This window comes from Coregonus clupeaformis, chromosome 1 (genome assembly GCF_020615455.1).
Source record: "Coregonus clupeaformis isolate EN_2021a chromosome 1, ASM2061545v1, whole genome shotgun sequence".
Classification (NCBI taxonomy): domain Eukaryota; kingdom Metazoa; phylum Chordata; class Actinopteri; order Salmoniformes; family Salmonidae; genus Coregonus; species Coregonus clupeaformis.
The window spans coordinates 76,709,308-76,732,178 of NC_059192.1; the positions used below are offsets into that span (position 1 = coordinate 76,709,308).

Consider the following 22,871-nt stretch of genomic DNA (forward strand, 5'->3'; position numbering starts at 1 on the left):
CCTTTGTCAATTGAAATGTAGTGACTTATCAGACCACAAGATGGCATTAAATGTCAACTGTTTTACCCATAGACTATAAACCACACACTGCATTTAGGATAAAAAAATATGTAATAAAGAACTTTATTTCTCCAGAGGGAACTTCATTTGTAGTGCCAGATACGAGCACATAAAAATACAGTTCTGGACCAGTTGGTTAGCCAGTTCTTGTGACACTTCTATAGGGCCTGGCTCTTGGGTTAGGTTAGGACATAGAAGGCCAGCCGTGGCCCGGTGGGCTGCTCTGGAGGGTGGCGGGGCGGGCAGCCAGCAGCAGCAGCAGGCAAGTGAGGACCTCCAGGCAGAAGGAGAGCCAGGCCAGGCCCAGGGACCAGCCGAAAGAAGTGCTGACCACCTGGGCCAGATGCTCAGCCCCCACCAGCCTCTCAGTCTCTGCCAGCGCCTGCTGGGAGTAGCTGATGTACAGGCTGACACCGGAGAGGGTCAGGACACCTGAGGAAACACACACACACACCAGCTGGGAGTCATTGATGTAGATGGGGCTCACTTTGAAGTGTGTCAGCAATACCAGGTGTCGCAGGAGGGCCAAGAAGATCATCTGTAACCCCAGCCACCCAAGCCATGCCCTGTTCTCCCCGCTTCAATCACTCAGACACGGGCAGTATTTATTTGTATTTATTAAGGATCCCCATTGGGTCCTGCAACATTAAGGCAGTTATATACAATTTAAAATATTACATGACATGACATAACACTTTTCACAACACATTAAGTGTGTCCCCTCAGGCCACTACTCTACTACCACATACAGTTGAAGACGGAAGTTTACATACACCTTAGCCAAATACATTTAAACTCAGTTTTTCACAATTCCTGACATTTATTCCTAGTAAAAATTCCCTGTCTTAGGTCAGTTAGGATCACCACTTTATTTTAAGAATGTGAAATGTCAGAATAATAGTAGAGTGTGATTTATTTCACTTTGTTGTCCTTAAGCCATTTTGCCACAACTTTGGAAGTATGCTTGTGTCATTGTCCATTTGGAAGACCCATTTGCGACCAAGCTTTAACTTCCTGACTGATGTCTTGAGATGTTGCTTCAATATATCCACATAATTTTCCTTCCTCATGATGCCATCTATTTTGTGAAGTGCACCAGTCCCTCGTGCAGCAAAGCACCCCCACAGCATGATGCTGCCACCCCCGTGCTTCACGGTTGGGATGTGTTCTTCGGCTTGCAAGCCTTCCCCTTTTTCCTCCAAACATAACGATGGTCATTATGGCAAACAGTTCTATTTTTGTTTCATCAGACCAGAGGAAATTTCTCAAAAAAGTACGATCTTTGTCCCCATGTGCAGTTGCAAACCATAGTCTGGCTTTTTTATGGCGGTTTTGGAGCAGTGGCTTCTTCCTTGCTGAGTGGCCTTTCAGGTTATGTCGATATAGGACTCATTTTACTGTGGCTATAAATACTTTTGTACCTGTTTCCTCCAACATCTTCACAACGTCCTTTGCTGTTATTCTGGGATTGATTTGCACTTTTTGCACCAAAGTACGTTAATCTCTAGGAGACAGAACGCGTCTCCTTCCTCAGCGGTATGATGGCTGCGTGGTCCCATGGTGTTTATACTTGCGTACTATTGTTTGTACAGATGAACGCGGTACCTTCAGGCGTTTGGAAATTGCTCCCAAGGATGAACCAGACTTGTGGAGGTCTACAATCTTTTTTCTGAGGTCTTGGCTGATTTCCTTTGATTTTCCCATGATGTCAAGCAAAGAGGCACTGAGTTTGAAGGTAGGCCTTGAAATACATCTACAGGTACACCTCCAATTGACTCAAATGATGTCAATTAGCCTATCAGAAGCTTCTAAAGCCATGACATAATTTTCTGGAATTTTCCAAGCTGTTTAAAGGCACAGTCAACTTAGTGTATGTAAACTTCTGACCCACTGGAATTGTGATACATTGCACTATAAGTGAAATAATCTGTCTGTAAACAATTGTTGGCAAAATTACTTGTGTCATGCACAAAGTAGATGTCCTAACCGACTTGCCAAAACTATAGTTTGTTAACAAGGCATTTGTGGAGTGGTTGAAAAACGAGTTTGAATGACTCCCACCTAAGTGTATATAAACTTCGGACTTCAACTGTATCTACAATACAAAATCCATGTGTACGTGTGTATAAAGTACGTGTCTTATCATGTGTATGTCTGTCTGTGTCTGTCTCTTCACAGTCCCCGCTGTTCCATAAGGTGTATTTTTATGTTTTTAAAAATCTGATTCTACTGCTTGCATCAGTTACTTGATGTGGAATAGAGTTCCATGTAGTCATGGCTCTATGTAGTACTGTGGGCCTCCCATAGTCCGTTCTGGACTGTGAAGAGACCTTTGGTGGCATGTCTTGTGGGGAATGCATGGGTGTCTGAGCTGTGTGCTAGTAGTTTAAACAGACACCTCGGTGCATTCAGCATGACAACACTTCTTACAAAAACAAGTAGTGATGAAGTCAATCTCTCCTCCACTTTGAGCCATGAGAGATTTACATGCATATTATTAATGTTAGCTCTCCGTGTACATTTACGGGCCAGCCGTGCTGCCCTGTTCTGAGCCAATTGTAATTTTCCCAGGTCCCCCTTTGTGGCACCTGACCACACTACTGAACAGTAGTCCAGGTGCAACAAAATTAGGGCCTGTAGGACCTGCCTTGTTGAGAGTGCTGTTAAGAATGCAGAGCAACGCTTTATTATGGACAGACTTCTCCCCATCCTAGCTACTGTTGCATCAAGATGTTTTGACCATGACAGTTTACAATCCAGGGTTACTCCAAGCAGTTTAGTCACCTCAACTTGCTCAATGGCTACATTATTTATTACAAGATTTAGTTGAGATTTAGGGTTTAGTGAATGATTTGTCCCAAATCCAATGCTTTTAGTTTTTGAAATATTTAGTACTAACATATTCCTTGCCACCCATTCTGAAACTAACTGCAGCTGTTAAGTGTTGCAGTGATTTCACTCGCTGTAGTAGCTGACGTGTATAGTATTGAGTAATCCGCATACATAGACACACTGGCTTTACTCAAAGACAGTGGAATGTCATTAGTAAAGATTGAAAAAAGTAATGGGCCTAGACAGCTACCCTGGGGAATTCTACCTGGATTATGTTGGAGAGGCTTCAATTAAAGATCACCCTCTGTGTTCTGTTAGACAGGTAACTCTTTATCCACAATATTCAATGTAAATAGTCCGGGTAGCCATTTGATTAATTGTTCAGCAGTCTTATGGCTTGGGGGTAGAAGCTGTTAAGGAGCCTTTTGGACCTAGACTTGGCGCTCTCCGGAAACCGCTTGCCGTGCGGTAGCTGAGAGAACAGTCTATGACTTTGGTGGCTGGAGTCTTAGAAAAATGTTTGGGCCTTCCACTGACACCACCTAGTATATAGGTCCTGGATGGCAGGAAGCTTGGCTCCAGTGATGTACTGGGCCGTACACACTACCCTCTGTAGCGCCTTACGGTCGGATGCCAAGCAGTTGCCATACCAGGCAGTGACGCAACCGGTCAGGATGCTCTCGATGGTGCAGCTGTAGAACTTTTAGAGGATCTGGGGACCCATGCCAAGTCTTTTCAGTCTCCTGAGGGGGAAAAGGTGTTGTCGTGCCTTCTTCACGACTGTCTTGGTGTGTTTGGACCATGATATCTTTAAAAAATATATATATATATTTTTTGATAGTTTGTTGGTGATGTGGACACCAAGGAACTTGAAACTCTCGACCCGCTCCACTACAGCCCCATCGATGTTAATGGGGGCCTGTTCGGCCCTCCTTTTCCTTTAGTCCACGATCATCTCCTTTATCTTGCTCACATTGAGGGAGAGGTTGTTGTCCTGGCACCACACTGCCAGGTCTCTGACCTCCTCCCTATAGGCTGTCTCATCGTTGTCGGTGATCAGGCCTACCACTGTTACATCGTCAGCAAACTTAATGATGGTGTTGGAGTCGTGCTTGGCCACACAGTTGTGGGTGAAGAGGGAGTACAGGAGGGGACTAAGCACACACCCCTGAGGGAACCTGGTGTTGAGGATCAGCGTGGCATATGTGTTTTTGCCTACCCTTACCACCTGGGGGCGGCCCGTCAGGAAGTCCAGGATCCAGTTGCAGTTGCAGAGGAGGTGTTTAGTCCCAGGGTCGCCAATACCTCACGGAATTCAAAATTACAATACTTGTCTTTCATAATTTTATCAGTTATACTTTGATGTGTAGTGTCAATGTTTGTTGCTGCCATGTAATGCCTAATTGAGCTAATCTTGCCAGTGAAAAAATAATTAAAGTAATTGGCTATATCAGTAGGTTTTGTGATGAATGAGCCATCTGATTCAATGAATGATGGAGCTGAATTCGCCTTTTTGCCCAAAATTTAATTTACGGTGATCCAAAGCTTTTTACTATCATTCTTTATATCATTTATCTTTGTTTCATAGTATAGTTTATGTTTAGTCACATGATTTCTCAATTTGCAGTACGTTTGCCAATCGGTTGTGCAGCAAAACTTATTTGCCATTTATTTTGCATCATCCTTCTCAACCATACCATTTTTCAATTCCTCATCAATCCACTGGGATTTAACAGTTTTTTCAGCCATTGCGTTAATGGGTGCATGCTTATTAGTAACTGGAATAAGCAATTTCATAAATGTGTCAAATGCAGCGTCTGGTTAATCCTCATTACACAGCACAGCACAATTTTATTTAAATCAACAACACCGGAATCACTACAACATTTCTTGTATGACCTCTTATACACTATATTAGGCCCAGCCTTTGGAACTTTGGTTTTCCTAGATATGGCTACTATATTGTGATCATTACATCCAGTGGATTTGGATACTACTTTAAAGCAGCATTAGTCAAGATGTGATCAATACATGTTGATGATTTAATTCCTGTGCTGTTTGTAACTATCCTGGTAGGTTGACTGATAACCAGGTTGCAGGCACTGGTTACAGTTTGTAGCTTTTTCTTGAGTGGGCAAATTGATGAAAGCCAGTCAAATCACCCAGAAAATATACCTCTCTATTGATATCACATATCACCTGCTGCTCCCCCTATGGACATTCTCTCTCCTGCTGCCCCCCCCCAACAGACTTTTACTCTGCCCCCACCCCAACAACGTTCATCACTGTTGCAGTTGTTAGTATGTATACTACATTTTTATTTTCTATAGCTCCTGCTATGGTCAGTGGTGGAAAAAGTACCCAATTGTCATACTTCAGTAAAGGTAAAGATACGTTAACCTCTATGGGATCGGTGTCCCGTATATGGGACGGTTGATCTAACGTGCGCTAATGTGATTAGCATGACTGTTGTAAGTAACAGCAAACTTTCCAGGACATAGACATGTCTTATATGGGCAGAAAGTGCTTAGATTAAAAAAGACTAATTGCACTGTCCAATTTACAGTAGCTATTACAGTGAAAAAGTACCATGCTATTGTTTGAGGAGAGTGCACAACAACAAAAAACGTATCACGGCAACTGGTTTAATACATTCACCTCTGAAGGTAAATAATGTACTTATATTCAGTAATCTTGCTCTGATTTGTCATCCTAAGGGTCCCAGAGATAAAATGTAGCATAGTTTTGTTTAATAAAATCAATTTTTCTATTCAAATGTAGGAACTGGGTTCTATAGGATCAATCTGAAACTTCTCACACACATTGCTGACATCTAGTGGCCAATATCTAAATTGCACCTAAACTGCAATATTATATTGTCTCCTTTCTCTAGCATTTCAAAGACGATTAAAAAAAATAAAAAATCATCGAAAACACGTTTTTTTTGTTTGTATTATCTTTTACCAGATCTAATGTGTTATATTCTCCTACCTTAATTTCACATTTCCACAAACTTCAAAGTGTTTCCTTTCAAATGGTATCAAGAATATGCATATCCTTGCTTCAGGTCCTGAGCTACAGGCAGTTAGATTTGGGTATGTCATTTTAGGCTAAAATTTTAAAAAAGGGTCCGATCCTTAAGCGTTTAATAGAAAATGAGTCAAGTAAAAGTGAAAGTCTCCCAGTAAAATACTACTTGAGTAAAAGTCTAAAAGTATTTGGTTTTAAATATACTTAAGTATCAAAAGTAAAAGTATAAATCAAGGCCTCCCTTGTGGTGCAGCGGGGATGTCCTCGTTCCATTGCGTTCTAGTGACTCCTTATGAAGGCCAGGCGCATGCACGCTGACTTCGGTCGCCGGCTGTATGGTGTTTCCTCCGACACATTGGTGCGGCTGGCTTCCGGGTTAAGCGAGCAGTGCGGCTTGACAGGGTCGTGTTTTGGCGGACGCACAGCTCTCGACCTTTGCCTCTCCTGAGTCCGTACGGGAGTTGCAGCGATGGGACAAGACTAACTACCAATTGGATATCACGAAATTGGGGGTAAAAGTACAAAATAAATAGATAAATCATTTCAAATTCCTTACATTAAGCAAAGCAGACGGCACCATTTTCTAGTTTTTATTTATTTACGGATTGCCAGGGGCACACTCCAACACTCTTTACAAACTATGCATTTGTGTTTAGTGAGTCCGGCAGTTCAGAGGCATTAGGGATGACCAGGGATGTTCTCTTGATAAGTGCGTGAATTTGACAATTGTCCTGTCCTGCTAAGTATTCAAAATGTAACAAGTACTTTTGGGTGTCAAGGAAAATATATGTAAAAAGTACATTATTTTGGTCAGAAATATAAATAGTAAAGTACAGATACCCCAAAAAACAAGTAGTACTTTAAAGTATTTTTACTTAAGTACTTTATGCCACTGCCTATGGTCATCACCCTCACCCCCTCAATCAATCAATAAAATGTATTTATAGAGCCATTTTTACAACTGTTGTTACAAAGTGCTTATACAGAAACTGAGCCTAAAACCCCAAAACAGCAAGCAATGCAGGTGTAGAGGCATGGTGTCTAGGAAAAATTCCCTAGAAAGGCAGGAACCTAGGAAGACACATAGAGAGGAACCAGGCTTTGAGGGGTGGCCAGTCCTCTTCTGGCTGTGTCAGGTGGCGATTATAAGAGTACATGGCCATTAAGACCAGATTGTTCTTCAAGATGTTCATAGAAGACCAGCAGGGTCAAATAATAATCACAGTGGTTGTAGAGGGTGCAAGAGGTCAGCACTCGGGAGTTAATGTCAGTTTGCTTTTCATAGCCGAGCATTCAGAGGTCTAGACACCATGTGCGGGGGAGGGGGGTCCGGTGACTAGGTCAGGGTTCCATGGCCGCAGGCAGAACAGCAGAAACTGGGTCAGCAGCACGACCAGGTGGACTGGGGTCAGTCAGGAGTCATCAGGCCAGGTAGTCCTGAGGCATGGTCAACAGTCTTTACTCTGCCTCCACCCCAATGGACATGTATTTATTAAATCACTGCTATAGTTACAGTGGGGAGAACAAGTATTTAATACACTGCCGATTTTGCAGGTTTTCCTACTTACAAAGCATGTAGAGGTCTGTAATTTTTATCATAGGTACACTTCAACTGTGAGAGACGGAAAATCACATTGTATGATTTTTAAGTAATTAATTTGCATTTTATTGCATGACATAAGTATTTGATACATCAGAAAAGCAGAACTTAATATTTGGTACAGAAACCTTTGTTTGCAATTACAGAGATCATACGTTTCCTGTAGGTCTTGACCAGGTTTGCACACACTGCAGCAGGGATTTTGGCCCACTCCTCCATACAGACCTTCTCCAGATCCTTCAGGTTTCGGGGCTGTCGCTGGGCAATACAGACTTTCAGCTCCCTCCAAAGATTTTCTATTGGGTTCAGGTCTGGAGACTGGCTAGGCCACTCCAGGACCTTGAGATGCTTCTTACGGAGCCACTCCTTAGTTGCCCTGGCTGTGTGTTTTGGGTCGTTGTCATGCTGGAAGACCCAGCCACAACCCATCTTCAATGCTCTTACTGAGGGAAGGAGGTTGTTGGCCAAGATCTCGCGATACATGGCCCCATCCATCCTCCCCTCAATACGGTGCAGTCGTCCTGTCCCCTTTGCAGAAAAGCATCCCCAAAGAATGATGTTTCCACCTCCATGCTTCACGGTTGGGATGGTGTTCTTGGGGTTGTACTCATCCTTCTTCTTCCTCCAAACACGGCGAGTGGAGTTTAGACCAAAAAGCTATATTTTTGTCTCATCAGACCACATGACCTTCTCCCATTCCTCCTCTGGATCATCCACATGGTCATTGGCAAACTTCAGACGGGCCTGGACATGCGCTGGCTTGAGCAGGGGGACTTTGCGTGCGCTGCAGGATCTTAATCCATGACGGCGTAGTGTGTTACTAATGGTTTTCTTTGAGACTGTGGTCCCAGCTCTCTTCAGGTCATTGACCAGGTCCTGCCGTGTAGTTCTGGGCTGATCCCTCACCTTCCTCATGATCATTGATACCCCACGAGGTGAGATCTTGCATGGAGCCCCAGACCGAGGGTGATTGACCGTCATATTGAACTTCTTCCATTTTCTAATAATTGCGCCAACAGTTGTTGCCTTCTCACCAAGCTGCTTGCCTATTGTCATGTAGCACATACCAGCCTTGTGCAGGTCTACAATTTTATCCCTGATGTCCTTACGCAGCTCTGGTCTTGGCCATTGTGAAGAGGTTGGAGTCTGTTTGATTGAGTGTGTGGACAGGTGTCATTTATACAGGTAACGGGTTCAAACAGGTGCAGTTATTACAGGTAATGAGTGGAGAACAGGAGGGCTTCTTAAAGAAAAACTAACAGGTCTGTGAGAGCCAGAATTGTTACTGGTTGGTAGGTGATCAAATACTTATGTCATGCAATAAAATGCAAATGAATTACTTAAAAATCATACAATGTGATTTTCTCGATTTTTGTTTTAGATTCCGTCTCTCACAGTTGAAGTGTACCTATGATAAAAATTACAGACCTCTACATGCTTTGTAAGTAGGAAAACCTGCAAAATTGGCAGTGTATCAAATACTTGTTCTCCCCACTATATGTATATAGTGCTATTTCTATCGTTTTTTTTTATTTCACTTAGTCCTGCATGTTGGAGCTCGAAGCTTAAGATTTTCACTGTACCTTGCAATCACAACTGCAACCCTGTACATGTGACTATTAAACACTGAATCGGACACACACGAACAGTAAGGCATTGCTAATATACCAAATGTGCACAAAAGGAGTTGGACAGGGAGATTAAACATTCTGGTTCACGTAAGCACAAAGTAGGTATACGCGCTCACGCAGTACACCTGGCATGGAGAGCACTTTACAGGATCACCTCAATGAAGGACAAAGATGCCACAGCCACTTAGACAGCATCAATCAAAAAGGACAGTCAGGGAAAGAGGAACCTTTTGATGTTGTATTTTGTTTAATCTTTAATGGACTCCAGGCAGACTAGAGATATGAATACAACAGCATCAAAACTATAAAACCCACATATCACAATGGGAGAAACAAGAAGTAGGTGTCATCTGATGACATCAGAGTTTAAGAGCCCTCAGAGTCCCGTTACGTTGCCATGGAGAAACCTGTCTTTGGTTCCGGCTGAGAGGAATAGGCAAAGTCAATAAACTAGACATTTTTTGTATCCGGCTCCCTGCACCCAGCAGCACAAATCACCACATATTGCTGGCAGGGGGGCATAGTCTTCGTTTATCACTATATCATCCAAGGGTATCATGAGAGGAAGGAGTGGAAGGTGTGTGTGCGTGTAATTACACAGATGGTTTATTCATACAGGACTGAAATATTAAGAAGTGATCAGAATTACTTCCAATGAGGAGAAATCACCAGACAGCACCACAGGGAGTATAATCAACTGCTTATCAGCCTGTACAATGACTGGTGGAGATGATTTCGGGCTGAGACGTTAGTTCGTTAGCAGAAATGAACAGGACATTCAAATAAACAAGTTCTGGATATTCCCTGGTCTCTCAGGCATTTATTGCTTCCGAAGCATCACCCAGGTGGGTGCTACACTTTCGGTGGTGGATGTTCCAGTCTACCTACAGTGGAGTAGCTGTGCACATCAGAGACAGCCTGACGAAGAGCTCCGGGCAGGCCTGTCTGACTGAAGTTTCTCCCTCCCTGGCTGGACCATCAACGCCACCTCCACTCAAGCTCCTCCAGTCCTGAACTACATCATCATCATCATGTCTTCACTGACATTTTCAACCTCTCCCTGACAGTCTGTAATACCTACACGTTTCAAGCAGACCACCATAGTCCCTGTGCCCAAGAAAGCGAAGGTAACCTGCCTAAATGACTACTGTCCCGTAGCACTCACGTCGGTAGCCATGAAGTGCTTTGAAAGGCTGGTCATGGCTCAGATCAACACCATCATCCCGGAAACCCTAGACCCACTCCAATTCGCATGCCGCCCCAACAGATCCACAGATGATGCAATCTCAATTATACTCCACACTGCCCTTTCCCACCTGGACAAAAGGAACACCTATGTGAGAATGCTGTTCATTGACTACAGCTCAGCGTTCAACACCATAGCATCCACAAAGCTCATCACTAAGCTAAGGACCCTGGGACTCAACACCTCCCTCTGCAACTGGATCCTGGACTTCCTGACGGGCCGCCCCCAGGTGGTAAGGGTAACCAACAACACATCTTCCACGATGATCCTCAACACGAGGGCCCCTCAGGGGTGCGTGCTTAGTCCCCTCCTGTACTCAGTGTTCACCCATGACTGCGTGGCCAGGCACTACTCAAACACCATCATTAAGTTTGCTGACAACACAACAGTGGTAGTCCTGATTACCGACAATGATGAGACAGCCTATATGGAGGAGGTCAGAGACCTGGCAGTGTGGTGCCAGGACAACCACCTCTCCCTCAATGTGAGCAAGACAAAGGAGCTGATCGTGGACTACAGAAAAAGGAGGGCCGAACACGCCCCCATTCACATCGACTGGGCTGTAGTGGAGCGGGTCGAGAGTTTCAAGTTCCTTGGTGTCCACATCACCAACAAACTATCATGGTCCAAACACACCAAGACAGTCGTAAAGATGGCACGACAACACCTTTTCCCCCTCAGAACACTGAAAAGATTTGGCATGGGTCCCCAGATACTCAAAACGTTCTACAGCTGCACCATCGAGAGCATCCTGACCAGTTACATCACTGCCTGGTATGGCAACTGCTCGGATTCTGACCGAAAGGCGCAGAGGAAGGCCCAAAAAAAGGTCAAACTCCAGTCACCCAAGTCATAGACTGTTCTCTCTGCTACCGCACGGAAAGCGGTATCGGAGAGCCAAGTCTAGGTCCAAAAGGATCCTAAACAGCTTCTACCCCCAAGCCAAATCTTGTCGTGATGTGGGTTTTGTCCTATATTTTTATTTTATTTTTAATCCCAGCCCCCGTCTCCACAGGAGGCCTTTTGGTAGGCCTTCATTGTCAATAAGAATTTGTTCTTAACTGACTTGCCTAGTTAAAAAGGTTAAATAAATAATAGACTGGTGAACTATTAATCAAAACCAAACTATTTACATAGACAACCCCCCTTTGTTTTTACACTGCTGCTACTCGCTGTTTATTATCTATGCATAGTCACTTTACTGCTACCTACATGTACAAATTACCTCGACTAACCTGTACCCCTGCACATTGATTTGGTATCGGTACCCCCTGTATATAGCCTCGCTATTGTTATTTTATTGTGTTACTTTTTATTGTTTTTTTACTTTAGTTTATTTATTGAGCTGCATTGTTGGTTAAGGGCTTGTAAGTAAGCATTTCACGGTAAGGTCTACACCTGTTGTATTCGGCACATGTGACAAATACATTTTGATTTGATCTAGGTGTGGAAGACCATCTCATCAAATGCCAGCTCCCTGACTTTGTTTGTTTGTTTTTTAAAGTGATTGAGAGTCTGTGTGATAGAGAGAGAGAAGACAGAAGAACGATAGAGAATACAGAAGAGCGATAGAGAGAGAAGACAGCGATAGAGAGAGAGAGAAGACAGCGATAGAGAGAGAGAGAAGACAGAAGAGATATAAAGAGAGAGAAGAAATAGAGAGAGAGCAAGAAGAGCGAGAGAGAGAAGACAGAAGAACATTAGAGAGAGCAGACAGAAGAGCGATAGAGAGAGAGAAGACAGAAGAGAGAGATAAATATATAGAGAGAGAAGACAGAAGAGCGATAGAGAGAGAGAAGACAGAAGAGCGATAGAGAGAGAGAAGACAGAAGAGCGATAGAGAGAGAGAAGACAGAAGAGCGATAGAGAGAGAGAAGACAGAAGAGCGATCGAGAGAGCGAGTAGACAGAAGAGCGATATATATAGAGAGAGAGAAGGATGAGAGAAGTCACAATAGTGACATAGTGACCACAGCTGAGAGAGAACGATACCGGGCACACAAACCAAGTCCACAGAGATAGAAAGTCAAATCTAAATCTAAATCATTTTTCACACTTTGCCATGTGCTGTTGATTAGGGCTAAAGGTATGAAGAGTCTTGTTCGTTAACTCTGTTCTCCTGCATCACAAGGCTTTCTTTATCAGGGTTATTCTAGGCCTGACTGGCGGGGTCACGGGAAGAGAAGGGCAGTAGTTGGGAGGGACATGCCATAGTTAGAATTAATAGAATCTAGAATGTCCGCTCCACTAATTCTAAGGCGACGCCCATTGGTCAGGAGCTGAGCATTTGCCGGGCTGGAGCCGCTGCATTGGTCACTCTTAATTGGATAAAAACAGGGAATCCATCTCTCTCCCTACCCTCATCTCTCCCTACCCTCATCTCTCTCCCTACCCTCATCTCTCTCCCTACCCTCATCTCTCCCTACCCTCATCTCTCGCCCTACCTTCATCTCGCCCTACCTTCATCTCTCCCTACCCTCATCTCTCACCCTACCCTCATCTCTCTCTACCTTCATCTCTCTCCCTACCCTCATCTCTCTCCCTACCCTCATCTCTCTCCCTACCCTCATCTCTCTCCCTACCCGCATCTCTCTCCCTACCCTCATCTCTCTCCCTACCCTCATCTCTCTCCCTACCTTCATCTCTCCCTACCCTCATCTCTCTCCCTACCCTCATCTCTCTCCCTACCCTCATCTCTCTCCCTACCTTAATCTCTCCCTACCTTCATCTCTCTCCCTACCTTCATCTCTCCCTACCCTCATCTCTCTCCCTACCTTAATCTCTCTCCCTACCCTCATCGGATGAAGAAGTGACGCACGACAGACGCCTAGTTTCCTGAAATCTCAGTCACTCTCTCAAAGCCCATAACCCCATCTCTCTCCCTACCCTCATCTCTCTCCCTACCTTCATCTCTCTCTACCTTCATCTCTCTCTACCTTCATCTCTCTCCCTACCCTCATCTCTCTCCCTACCCTCATCTCTCTCCCTACCCTCATCTCTCTCCCTACCCTCATCTCTCTCCCTACCCTCATCTCTCTCCCACAGCTGAGAGAGAACGATACAGGGCACACAGACACAAACCAAGTCCACAGAGATAGAAAGTCAAATCTAATTCCAGTCTTGATCCCATTTTTCACACTTTGCCATGTGCTGTTGATTAGGGCTAAAGGTATGAAGAGTCTTGTTCGTTAACTCTGTTCTCCTGCATCACAAGGCTTTCTTTATCAGGGTTATTCTAGGCCTGACTGGCGGGGTCACGGGAAGAGAAGGGCAGTAGTTGGGAGGGACATGCCATAGTTAGAATTAATAGAATCTAGAATGTCCGCTCCACTAATTCTAAGGCGACGCCCATTGGTCAGGAGCTGAGCATTTGCCGGGCTGGAGCCGCTGCATTGGTCACTCTTAATTGGATAAAAACAGGGAATCCATCTCTCTCCCTACCCTCATCTCTCGCCCTACCCTCATCTCTCGCCCTACCCTCATCTCTCTCCCTACCCTCATCTCTCGCCCTACCCTCATCTCTCTCCCTACCTTCATCTCTCCCTACCCTCATCTCTCTCCCTACCCTCATCTCTCTCCCTACCTTAATCTCTCTCCCTACCCTCATCTCTCGCCCTACCCTCATCTCTCGCCCTACCCTCATCTCTCGCCCTACCTTCATCTCTCTCCCTACCCTCATCTCTCCTTACCCTCATCTCTCCTTACCCTCATCTCTCTCCCTACCTTCATCTCTCCCTACCCTCATCTCTCCCTACCTGCATCTCTCTCCCTACCTTCATCTCTCTCCCTACCCTCATCTCTCTTCCTACCCTCATCTCTCTTCCTACCCTCATCTCTCTTCCTACCCTCATCTCTCTCCCTACCCTCATCTCTCTCCCTACCCTCATCTCTCTTCCTACCTTCATCTCTCTCCCTACCCTCATCGGATGAAGAAGTGACGCACGACAGACGCCTAGTTTCCTGAAATCTCAGTCACTCTCTCAAAGCCCATAACCCCATCTCTCTCCCTACCTTCATCTCTCCCTACCCTCATCTCTCTCCCTACCTTCATCTCTCTTCCTACCCTCATCTCTCTCCCTACCCTCATCTCTCTCCCTACCCTCATCTCTCCCTACCCTCATCTCTCCCTACCCTCATCTCTCCCTACCCTCATCTCTCACCCTACCCTCATCTCTCTCCCTACCCTCATCTCTCTCCCTACCCTCATCTCTCTCCCTACCTTAATCTATCTCTACCCTCATCTCTCTCCCTACCCTCATCTCTCTCTACCTTCATCTCTCTCCCTACCCTCATCTCTCTCCCTACCCTCATCTCTCTCCCTACCCGCATCTCTCTCCCTACCCTCATCTCTCTCCCTACCCTCATCTCTCTCCCTACCTTCATCTCACCCTACCCTCATCTCTCTCCCTACCTTAATCTCTCTCCCTACCCTCATCTCTCTCCCTACCTTAATCTCTCTCTACCCTCATCTCTCTCCCTACCTTCATCTCTCCCTACCCTCATCTCTCTCCCTACCCTCATCGGATGAAGAAGTGACGCACGACAGACGCCTAGTTTCCTGAAATCTCAGTCACTCTCTCAAAGCCCATAACCCCATCTCTCTCCCTACCCTCATCTCTCTCCCTACCTTCATCTCTCTCTACCTTCATCTCTCTCTACCTTCATCTCTCTCCCTACCCTCATCTCTCTCCCTACCCTCATCTCTCTTCCCTACCCTCATCTCTCTCCCTACCCTCATCTCTCTCCCTACCCGCATCTCTCTCCCTACCCTCATCTCTCTCCCTACCCTCATCTCTCTCCCACAGCTGAGAGAGAACGATACAGGGCACACAGACACAAACCAAGTCCACAGAGATAAAGTCAAATCTAATTCCAGTCTTGATCCCATTTTTCACACTTTGCCATGTGCTGTTGATTAGGGCTAAAGGTATGAAGAGTCTTGTTCGTTAACTCTGTTCTCCTGCATCACAAGGCTTTCTTTATCAGGGTTATTCTAGGCCTGACTGGCAGGGTCACGGGAAGAGAAGGGCAGTAGTTGGGAGGGACATGCCATAGTTAGAATTAATAGAATCTAGAATGTCCGCTCCACTAATTCTAAGGCGACGCCCATTGGTCAGGAGCTGAGCATTTGCCGGGCTGGAGCCGCTGCATTGGTCACTCTTAATTGGATAAAAACAGGGAATCCATCTCTCTCCCTACCCTCATCTCTCGCCCTACCCTCATCTCTCGCCCTACCCTCATCTCTCTCCCTACCCTCATCTCTCGCCCTACCCTCATCTCTCTCCCTACCCTCATCTCTCCCTACCCTCATCTCTCTCCCTACCTTAATCTCTCTCCCTACCCTCATCTCTCGCCCTACCCTCATCTCTCGCCCTACCCTCATCTCTCGCCCTACCTTCATCTCTCTCCCTACCCTCATCTCTCCTTACCCTCATCTCTCTCCCTACCTTCATCTCTCCCTACCCTCATCTCTCCCTACCTGCATCTCTCTCCCTACCTTCATCTCTCCCTACCTTCATCTCTCTCCCTACCCTCATCTCTCTTCCTACCCTCATCTCTCTTCCTACCCTCATCTCTCTCCCTACCCTCATCTCTCTCCCTACCCTCATCTCTCTTCCTACCTTCATCTCTCTCCCTACCCTCATCGGATGAAGAAGTGACGCACGACAGACGCCTAGTTTCCTGAAATCTCAGTCACTCTCTCAAAGCCCATAACCCCATCTCTCTCCCTACCTTCATCTCTCCCTACCCTCATCTCTCTCCCTACCTTCATCTCTCTCCCTACCTTCATCTCTCTCCCTACCCTCATCTCTCTCCCTACCCTCATCTCTCCCTACCCTCATCGGATGAAGAAGTGACGCACGACAGACGCCTAGTTTCCTGAAATCTCAGTCACTCTCTCAAAGCCCATAACCCCATCTCTCACACTCTCCTTAAGGCAAATAACCTTCAAATAACCCTTTCTCCTCCTCTGAAGCTGGCTGAAGCCTTTTCCCGCCATGATTATTGTCCAGTCATATGGCAGAGTGCTGCAAAGAAAGACCTAGTTAAGCTGCAGCTGGCCCAGAACAGAGCGGCACGTCTTGCTCTTCATTGTAATCAGTGGGCTAATATTAATACTATGCATGCCAGTCTCTCTTGGCTAAGAGTTGAGGAAAGACTGACTGCGTCACTTCTTGTTTTTATAGAAACATTAATGTTGGAAATTCCAAATTATTACACACATCATTGACACACACACTTACCCCACCAGACATGCCATCAGAGGTCTTTCACAGTCCCCAGGTCCAGAACAAATTCAAGGAAACGTACAGTATTATACAGAGCTATGAGTGCAAGGAACTCCCATCTTATATAGCGCAAGTGAACAGCAGACCTGGTTTCAAAAAACAAATAACGCAACACCTCACGGCACAACGTCTCTCCCCCATGTGACCTACTTGTTGTGTGTATGTACTGACATGTATGTGGAACTGAGATGCACACACACTACATGTTAATGTTTTTACATGTATGTAAATTGTAAAGTATTTTGTCTGTCTTTTTCGTTACATGTCGGACCCCAGTAAGACTAGCTGTCTCCATTGGCGTCGGCTAATGGGGATCCTAATAAATCTAATCAAGTCAAATCATTTATTGCGCTCCAGTACCTTCCCACATCCTCTTCTCTCCACTCCCCCCCACCCTCATGCTATTACTCAAATTACTTTTATTTCTTTCAGTGAATAGAACAGAATCATTACTCAGCAGTTCCCTTTCATCAAAATGAAATTAGGTGGTGAAAGTGTGTGAAGAGTTGGGTGTGTGTGCATGCATGTATGTGAAGCCAGAGTGATATTGCAGTGTTGGCTGTCCCCAAAGAACAGTAACAGATATACTAATACTGGTAATCCATCCACTATCTGGGAGATATACAAACCAACATTTCCAGTAAGTACGTGAGAGAAATGGACAGGCAGCAGTGAAGGAGAGAACATCTTCATCCATCTTAAAGTCTTCTTTCCTCTGTGGTCAAATCAAACCCATTATCATCAGCCTAGCTCTAGCCACAATAACAAGACCTTTCCCGGTTGTTCTATGATGCTGAGCCAGATGGTGCGAGACCTGCTGTATCTGTGCTCTAACCACATCACCACCCTCTCACTTGAGCTGTGAAACTACAGGGGTGCATCTCAATCATCTAAAATGTAATTACCTTGGCACTTCATCTAGTCTCCTTTGTAAGATTGAGATGCACATTACTTAAAGTGTCTGGGCTCTAATGCAGCGTTTCCCAACTCCAGTCCTCAAGTAGCCCAACAGCACACTTTTTGGTTGTAGCCCAAGACAAACTCACCTGATTCAACTCATTGAGGGATTGATGATTAGTTGAATCAGGTGAGTTTGTCAAGGGCTACAACAAAAATGTGTGTTGTTGAGGGTACTGGAGAACTGGAGCTGGGCTGTTGGGGTACTGGAGGACTGGAGCTGGGGTTACTGGAGGACTGGAGCTGGGGGTAGTGGAGGACTGGAGCTGGGGGTTTCCAATGTTTCCAATGTTATTTCACACTTAAGAGTACCTGTAATTATGCCAGCTAGCTACCTACCATTCAGCTGTTTTTCTAACCTCATTATCTGAAGCGTTAACATTAGGTAGTTAGTAGCTACTGTACTCAAAATGTAGCTAGCTTGTTGCTACCTGGATAGCTAACTAGACAATAGCTGGAACGACCTAGCTGTAATGTTTGGAGACGCTTTCTCTCCGTTGGGACAGACGCGAACTGGCTAAATCGATTCAGTAGCTAGCTTTACACTTAACTAGCTAACAGTAGCTACTATGGGTAAGTTATAACCTACATTTATTTTAATTTAATTTTTACATACTGGTAACCAGAGTCGTTCAAAAGGAATTCAAGACATAGGTGACCAGTTAACATTAGCTTGGTTCTCTCTGTGTGTTTCATACCGTGGGAGGAGGGGTTGGTTCGTTGACAGAGAGCAATGGCTAGCTAATATGCTAACTATTCTAGCTAGCTAACTAACTGGCTGAATAAGATGACGACGTTCTCACTCAAACTGTCAAAACTAACCCCAAAACTTTACACAACGTTAGACACGGACACGAATGATCTGTTTAGCGTGTTAACACACTATTAGTAGTTTGTTGTAACCAAGTATTGGTGTTAAACCGTGTTATTGGAAGCTAGCATGCTAGTTAGCTATGGCGTCATAGGATACGGTGCCCTGGGTGGTTTTCACGGAAGAATACTGCACCAAGTTAGCTAGCTGAATAAACAAAGTTAGAGTCTATTCCTAGAAAATATTGAACCACTGTAGTTTACAACAATTATAATTTCTAAAATGGAAGTTGGGAGTTATATTTGAGTGTTTCAGTGAAACGTAAGTGAGAGAGGCCCCGCTCTCTCGCTTTCCCAGATGTTTAGTTAATTTCATTCCGATCTCCTTTGCATTATTGTAGCCTGTCAACTATGTGTCTGTCTATCACTGTTCTCTCCTCTCTGCACAGGCCATACAAATGCTTCACACCGCGTGGCTGCTGCCACTCTAATCTGGTGGTCCCTGCGCGCATGACCCACGTGGAGTTCCAGGTCTCCGGCAGCCTCTGGAACTGCCGTTCTGCGGCCAACAAGGCAGAGTTCATCTCAGCCTATGCTACCCTCCAGTCCTTCGACTTCTTGGCGTTGACGGAAACATGGATTACCACAGAAAACACTGCTACTCCTACTGCTCTTTCCTCGTCTAATCATGTGTTCTCGCATACCCCGAGAGCATCTGGTCAGTGCAGCGGTGGCACAGGAATCCTCATCTCTCCCAAGTGGACATTCTCTCTTTTTCCCCTGACCCATCTGTCTATCTCCTCATTTGAATTCCTGTTGAGGGTACTGGAGAACTGGAGCTGGGCTGTTGAGGGTACTGGAGGACTGGAGCTGGGGATACTGGAGTTGGGCTGTTGGGGTACTGGAGGACTGGAGTTGGGGCTGTTGGGGTACTGGAGGACTGGAGTTGGGGCTGTTGGGGTACTGGAGGACTGGAGTTGGGGCTGTTGGGGTACTGGAGGACTGGAGTTGGGGCTGTTGGGGTACTGGAGGACTGGAGTTGGGGCTGTTGGGGTACTGGAGGACTGGAGTTGGGGTACTGGAGGACTGGAGTTGGGGTACTGGAGGACTGGAGTTGGGGCTGTTGGGGTACTGGAGGACTGGAGTTGGGGCTGTTGGGGTACTGGAGGACTGGAGTTGGGGCTGTTGGGGTACTGGAGTTGGGGCTGTTGGGGTACTGGAGTTGGGGCTGTTGGGGTACTGGAGGACTGGAGTTGGGGCTGTTGGGGTACTGGAGGACTGGAGTTGGGGTACTGGAGGACTGGAGTTGGGGCTGTTGGGGTACTGGAGGACTGGAGTTGGGGCTGTTGGGGTACTGGAGGACTGGAGTTGGGGCTGTTGGGGTACTGGAGGACTGGAGTTGGGGCTGTTGGGGTACTGGAGGACTGGAGTTGGGGTACTGGAGGACTGGAGTTGGGGTACTGGAGGACTGGAGTTGGGGGCACTGGAGGACTGGAGTTGAGGGCACTGGAGGACTGGAGTTGGGGGCACTGGAGGACTGGAGTTGGGAGCACTGGAGTTGGGCTGTTGAGGGTACTGGAGAACTGGAACTGGGCTGTTGAGGGTACTGGAGGACTGGAGTTGAGGGTACTGGAGGACTGGAGTTGAGGGTACTGGAGGACTGGAGCTGGGGTTACTGGAGGACTGGAGCTGGGGGTACTGGAGCTGGGGATACTGGAGTTGGGGATATGGGAGTACTGGAGTTGGGGATATGGGAGTACTGGAGTTGGGGATATGGGAGTACTGGAGTTGGGGGCACTGCAGGACTGGAACTGGGGGTACTGGAGGACTGGAGCTGGGGGTACTGGAGCTGGGGATACTGGAGTTGGGGATACAGGAGTACTGGAGCTGGGGGCACTGGAGGACTGGAGCTGGGGGCACTGGAGGACTGGAGCTGGGGGCACTGGAGGACTGGAGCTGGGGACACTAGAGGACTGGAGCTGGGGACACTAGAGGACTGGAGCTGGGGACACTAGAGGACTGGAGCTGGGGACACTAGAGGACTGGAGCTGGGGACACTAGAGGACTGGAGCTGGGGGTACTGGGGGACTGGAGCTGGGGATACTGGGGGACTGGAGCTGGGTGTAGTGGAGGACTGGAGCTGGGGGTAGTGGAGGACTGGAGCTGGGGGTAGTGGAGGACTAGAGCTGGGGGTAGTGGAGGACTAGAGCTGGGGGTAGTGGAGGACTAGAGCTGGGGGTAGTGGAGGAATGGAGCTGGGGGTAGTGGAGGAATGGAGCTGGGGGTAGTGGAGGAATGGAGCTGGGGGTAGTGGAGGAATGGAGCTGGGGGTAGTGGAGGAATGGAGCTGGGGGTACTGGAGGAATGGAGCTGGGGGTACTGGAGGACTGGAGATGGGCTGTTGGGGTACTGAGGACTGGAGTTGGGGGTACTGGAGGACTGGAATTGGGGGTACTGGAGGACTGGAATTGGGCTGTTGGGGTACTGGAGGACTGGAATTGGGGGTACTGGAGGACTGGAATTGGGGGTACTGGAGGACTGGAGTTGGGGGTACTGGAGTTGGGCTGTTGGAGGAGTTGGGCTGTTGGGATACTGGACGAAGTGGAGGACTGGAACTGGGGATAGTGGAGGACTGGAGGTGGGGATAGTGGAGGACTGGAGCTGGGGTATTGGGGGACTAGAGTTGGGGGTACTGGAGGACTGGAGCTGGGTTACTGGAGGACTGGAGCTGGGTGTACTGGAGGACTAGAGCTGGGTGTACTGGAGGACTAGAGTTGGGGATACTGGAGTTGGGGCTGTTGGGGTACTGGAGGACTGGAGCTGGGGTATTGGGGGACTAGAGTTGGGGGTACTGGAGGACTGGAGCTGGGTTACTGGAGGACTGGACCTGGGGGTAGTGGAGGACTGGACCTGGGGGTAGTGGAGGACTAGAGTTGGGGGTAGTGGAGGACTAGAGTTGGGGATACTGGAGTTGGGCTGTTGGGGTACTGGAGGACTGGAATTGGGGCTGTTGGGGTACTGGAGGACAGGAGTTGGGCTGTTGGTGTAGTGGAGGACTGGACCTGGGGGTACTGGAGGACTGGACCTGGGGGTACTGGAGTTGGGCTGTTGGGGGTACTGGAGGACTGGAGTTGGGAACCACTGCTTTAAAAGGCTATATGGATGGAAGTATGTTGCATTGGAGTGAATTTTGGACTTGGGCCTGTAGGTGTTAGGTTGCCTTGCCCTTGTCCCAGATCTACTTGTGTGCCATAATGTCAACTTCTTGTCATGCCAAACATGACAATGAGTAACAAGGAGCTGGCATGGCAGCACAATCAGACTGGCTGTAAGACCGAGAGATGGAGGCCACACTTACTGCAGAGGAAGAGATAGGAGGCGGTGACAGTGAGGAGAACGGTACTCCGGGCCAGGGAACTGATCAATCCACAGATGCCTCCGAACAGTATAAGGACCAGGCTAAGAGGCAGTAGGACCACGATCGCACTGTGCATGTCTAGGGAAACACAGACACAACATTCCAGCTATAGGAGCACCAACTATAGGAGCACACTTGACACACAGATAGAGGCTTCATCAATAACAGAATCTATTCAAAATGTCCCAAAATAACAACAGCTCTAAAGTGTTTTATTCTACAATGGTTATTTATTAAGGTGATAATGGACAGGGAACTCACTCAACATGCGCATCTCAGGTTCAGAGTAGTTGGAGGAGTTAAATGTGAAAGAATACACCTTTTGACCTGGAAAGATGGATGATTATTCAGTTTGTGACAATAAAACAGTGTCTTGCTACAGGAAAGATGTCGGATAACAAATAGGCCTAGCCTACCTGATACTATAAAGTCATCCATCTAAGCAAGGCATTGATTTCATATTACAAAATTCACATGCATAGGAATACATACACACCTTCGTAAGTTATCCATAGTCCGGAATGGGAATCCAAAACCTTTGTATTGGTCCGGTTGGTTCTGTTCACCTTAATAATGTACCAATAGTCGCTCCCGATAGCTGCCGCCAGGAACGCAAAGCTGAGGATACCGAAGATGCCCGCGATGATCACCAGAGAACGGAAGGACTGCTTCATCTCGCCTGATTGATGTAAGGTATTTGCTCAGAGATAAATAAATAAAAAACGTGCGCCTCGATTAAACTCCCCACCGATATAATGCCAGTAAAAGGCTAAAGTATTTCAGATTAAATTTAGTTAGTAGTAAAATATCACAACTAATAAAAATCATCTGCACTGCGAGGTCGCACTGGTTATCGTTATTCCCATATCTCCAGGATGACGCGTTCACGGTGTATCCTGTTCACGGCTCAAGAGCTTCAACAACGTTACGAGGTTGAGGCGTGAAGCAGGATTGACCACTAAGGCTGAGTTATAAAATCGTTTTTTCCAAGCAGTGGC

General features: G+C 46.6%; 1 protein-coding gene across 1 annotated transcript; it reads right to left on the minus strand.

Moving 5' to 3' along the window:
* Nucleotides 1-215: 215 nt before the first annotated feature.
* On the minus strand, nucleotides 216-22,824 carry LOC121577583 (transmembrane protein 235-like). Its single transcript, XM_041891313.2, has 4 exons — nucleotides 22,370-22,824; nucleotides 22,135-22,200; nucleotides 21,814-21,951; nucleotides 216-492 (listed from the first exon to the last, which is right to left on the minus strand). Exons 1-4 carry the CDS (start codon nucleotides 22,545-22,547, stop codon nucleotides 245-247), a joined length of 630 nt encoding a protein of 209 aa, XP_041747247.2. The 5' UTR covers nucleotides 22,548-22,824; the 3' UTR covers nucleotides 216-244.
* Between the last annotated feature and the right edge of the window lie 47 nt (nucleotides 22,825-22,871).